This window comes from Dermacentor silvarum, chromosome 11 (genome assembly GCF_013339745.2).
Source record: "Dermacentor silvarum isolate Dsil-2018 chromosome 11, BIME_Dsil_1.4, whole genome shotgun sequence".
Lineage (NCBI taxonomy): Eukaryota > Metazoa > Arthropoda > Arachnida > Ixodida > Ixodidae > Dermacentor > Dermacentor silvarum.
This window is the reverse complement of record NC_051164.1, coordinates 27,420,017-27,423,641: the sequence shown is the minus strand read 5'-3', so window position 1 is coordinate 27,423,641 and position 3,625 is coordinate 27,420,017. Positions and strand designations below refer to the sequence as shown.

At 48.3% G+C, this 3,625-nt stretch overlaps 1 protein-coding gene across 1 annotated transcript; it reads left to right on the top strand.

The window, feature by feature from the left end:
- The first annotated feature begins 2,334 nt into the window (after positions 1–2,334).
- LOC125941273 (uncharacterized) lies at positions 2,335–3,117 on the top strand. The gene has a single exon (XM_049658254.1). It carries the CDS (start codon positions 2,335–2,337, stop codon positions 3,115–3,117), a length of 783 nt encoding a protein of 260 aa, XP_049514211.1.
- Positions 3,118–3,625: the final 508 nt, after the last annotated feature.

The window sequence follows — 3,625 nt, the reverse complement described above, 5'->3', positions numbered from 1 at the left end:
ATGGTAGCTGATGTATTCTGGCTGGATATCTTTTACCCATTATTGCCCATTGTTGCATATCTGCAACACCTAGTTCCGCACCCTGCCGTTTGCGAGGATCCTAATGCAACGTTAAAAGTTGTCCTTACTATTGTCGCTTGAGGGTTTTTCATTGCACCAAGTTACTATCTTAGCCGCTTGGGAGCCAAATGTCGTTGTTTCTGCAGTTTCCAAAATGGCGGCACCCACGTCGTCCGCAAGCTCGTCAAACACGATATTGTAAACTTTTTTTTTATGAGCCGTTAAGTGAAACTGCGCTGCTTTTTTCACTTTATATATGTAGAGGACACTGTGGAGACTAGTCTAGAACGTAAAAGTTTGCTTTGCGCTTGTTCAGTATTGTACATTATGCCCAGTGTTGCACATATGCAACACTCCATAATTAATTCACAGCCTATGCATTCGAATTTTTTATTGAATATTCGTCCTCCCAGTCACTCTAAGAACACGTGGAAGAGATATCTTAAAATTTGGAATAGTATTTCACATAGTGGGAATTAATGGGTCAATTAATATTACCTGCGGTTGCGTTTTCTTGTTTGCATTCTTGTTTTCGATTTATATTGTGTTTAATAAGGTTGATGTACTCACTTGAACCCCCCCCCCCCCCCCCCATGTAATGCATAAATTTTAAAAAACTCTCACTATCCCGAATTGTGTGTCGAGCCTACTTTGCGAATTTTTTTTATCTCGTCTTTCAACATAACTTTCAGGCGCCACACAGTACATATAATTTTTCATGTACATATCTTTTTCATGATTGATTGTACTAGACATAAGTAAATGTATTTTGTGCATTGTTTGGTTTCTTGTGTGTACTACGCAAGATTGACACAGACAAGTTACGTTACATGTTTCTCTACAGCACTAACTAAACTTTATTTTCACATCGCAGTTATTTTTACACCAGCTTAATCCTGTCAGCACACAGTTTTGTGGGCAAAAAAAAGCAAAATTGCGCGTAGATATCGTCAAATAATTGCAACGAACGCGAAGAGCACGCGCAACGCAAGGGAAACTAACCGCCGTGCGCGAGTGGCTGGCTACGGTAAAGGAGGCGTGACGTGTAAACCAAAATACAACAGCGAAAAAGAAAAACTTCCACACACAGGAGGTCGCAAACCTTATACACCAAGCATCGAAGCGCAAATATATATATATATATATATATATATATATATATACAGGGTGTTTCAGCGAACACTTTCAAAATTTATTTAAGGTTGCCTGTGGCAGATAGCCCAATTCTAGTTAATGAGATGGTCTACTCGAAGAGGCGGACATTACTTGCACAAAAAATTGAAATGCATAATCGACTAATCAACAAAAATTCACTAATTAAGTTTTTAACTAATTACCTGATGACCCATATTGCAATTTACCAATTGTAGCCGTGGAGTTCACAAGGCGGATCCACTTGGAACGAATTCTCAGGGTGACGCCAGTTTCGAGATATTAATTCCCGAACTTTGCGGAGAAATGCATTGGCGTTCCAGTTAAGTTCTTAACAAAACGTTGCTTTATTCATTGAAGAAAAAAATTAACTGGAACGCCAATGCATTTCTCTGCAAAGTTCGGGAATTAATATCTCGAAACTGGCGTCACCCTGAGAATTCGTTCCAAGTGGATCCGCCTTGTGAACTCCACGGCTACAATTGGTAAATTGCAATATGGGTCATCAGGTAATTAGTTAAAAACTTAATTAGTGAATTTTTGTTGATTAGTCGATTATGCATTTCAATTTTTTGTGCAAGTAATGTCCGGCTCTTCGAGTAGACCAGCGCATTAACTAGAATTGGGCTATCTGCCACAGGCAACCTTAAATAAATTTTGAAAGTGTTCACTGAAACACCCTGTATATATATAGTGCGCATTTCAAACATACACACGGTATGTTAAATGTAAATTGAATTAGGAAACTTGGGGTATGTTGCCGGCGCCATACATTTACGTCTTGGACCTTCGACGAGTTAACGGCTATTGGTTATAAAGATGTGCAGATGCGATACCGATAAAAACATCCCCATCAAGGCAAAGCACTTGGAAGTGCGCCGCGAGTAACACTATTTCTGAACGCAAGCGTAGCTGAGTCTCAGCTCGTGTGACTCAATATGGTGGCGCCAGCGGGGTTGTCTCCACCCTGGACGGCGGCGCTGGGCATCGAGGAACCCTACCCGTGGGGCACTCGCTGCGCCCTCTGTATGACGTCACGACCGCGCTCTGCAGCTGTGATAACCGGGAGTATGGAAGGGGAGAGCTCGCGTCGCCGCAGATATAGTTGAGACCGCAGTATGGATGGTGAGAAGATGGCCAGCGCAGAGCCAGTGCCGCGTCCTGAGCGCGGTCTCCTCGACTCACGCCGAACTGGCAGCCATCTACTTGGCGGCTGAGCTGCTCTACCGGCGGCGCGTTGCCCGGGCGGCCATCGTCTCGGACTCACGGGCGGCACTGTGCATGCTGGCCAAGGGGGACCACGCCCACACATTCGTCCACCGACTCCACCGTAAGCTGGACGACGTTTGCGAGCTGGGATGCGACCTCGTTTTTCAGTGGGTGCCTTCCCACATTGGGCTCCCCGGGAACGAGGAAGCAGACCGGCTTGCAAGGGAGGCCCACACCTCGCCGGTGCCCCTGTCGCTCGCCGTGATGCCCTTCGACGTCGCCCGTCACTCCGTGGCTGGCTACCTGCAGACGAGGCACCCCGACCCTCGCGTCGCCGGCGGCGACCCCCCGAAGCTGCTTCCGCGCAGGGGCTTGAGCCGACAGGATCGAGCTCTGCTCCTGCGTTTCCGCATCGGCTACTGCTGGACGGCGGAGCGCAAACACCGACTCTCGGGAAGCGGCTCACCACTCTGTGACAGGTGCGCTGACGTCGAGAACCTCGACCACGTTCTCCTGAGGTGCCCCGCGTATGCAGCTGAACGCGGCGTACTTGTCACCGCCTACCGTAGCCTCGGTCTGCCGTCCGACAGCACTCGGGCACTCCTGTTCCCGGCGACTCCTACATCCATCGCCAGGCGCGCCTTCTCGGCGCTACTAGATTACTTGGAAGGAACAAACCTTTCCTCGCGGCTGTAAGTCGTGCCGCCGCCTTCCCTCCTTACCGCTGGCTTTTTTTTTTCTTTTTGGACTCTTTCTCCTCTCTCTCACTTTCTTTCTCCCTTCCACCCGCGCAGCGCTGTTGAGGTGCCCTCACACGAGAGGCAGTTACGGCGCTGCACTTTTCTCTTCTCTTCTCTTTTTCAAAATCACTCACACACACACACAGATGGCCAGCCTGAAGGAGGCGAGGGATCGCCGTAGAAATGAAAACGAAACAGCGCGCTGAAGAGACTCAAGAGGAGCGTGCCGAACGGTTGGCCAAGCGCCGTGAAAGCGATGCCGCTAAACGGGCTCGCTTAGCCTCTAACGATAAATCTACAGCGCCGACCTCTGATGATGAATGCTGCTCGAGTTCTGCGTCTCTGACGGCAGCCCGGCCCGCTTTACTCGTTGGTTGACCACGTCTCTCGTTTCTTAGTCTATTGGGAAACCACTAAGTTTAATACCAACATGTCTAACTACAAGCGAAGTCTAAGCGCAGCCG

Bases quoted from the DNA above. Each gene is read 5' to 3' on its own strand.
- LOC125941273 (XM_049658254.1), top strand. From the start codon at position 2,335: ATGGTGAGAAGATGGCCAGCGCAGAGCCAGTGCCGCGTCCTGAGCGCG.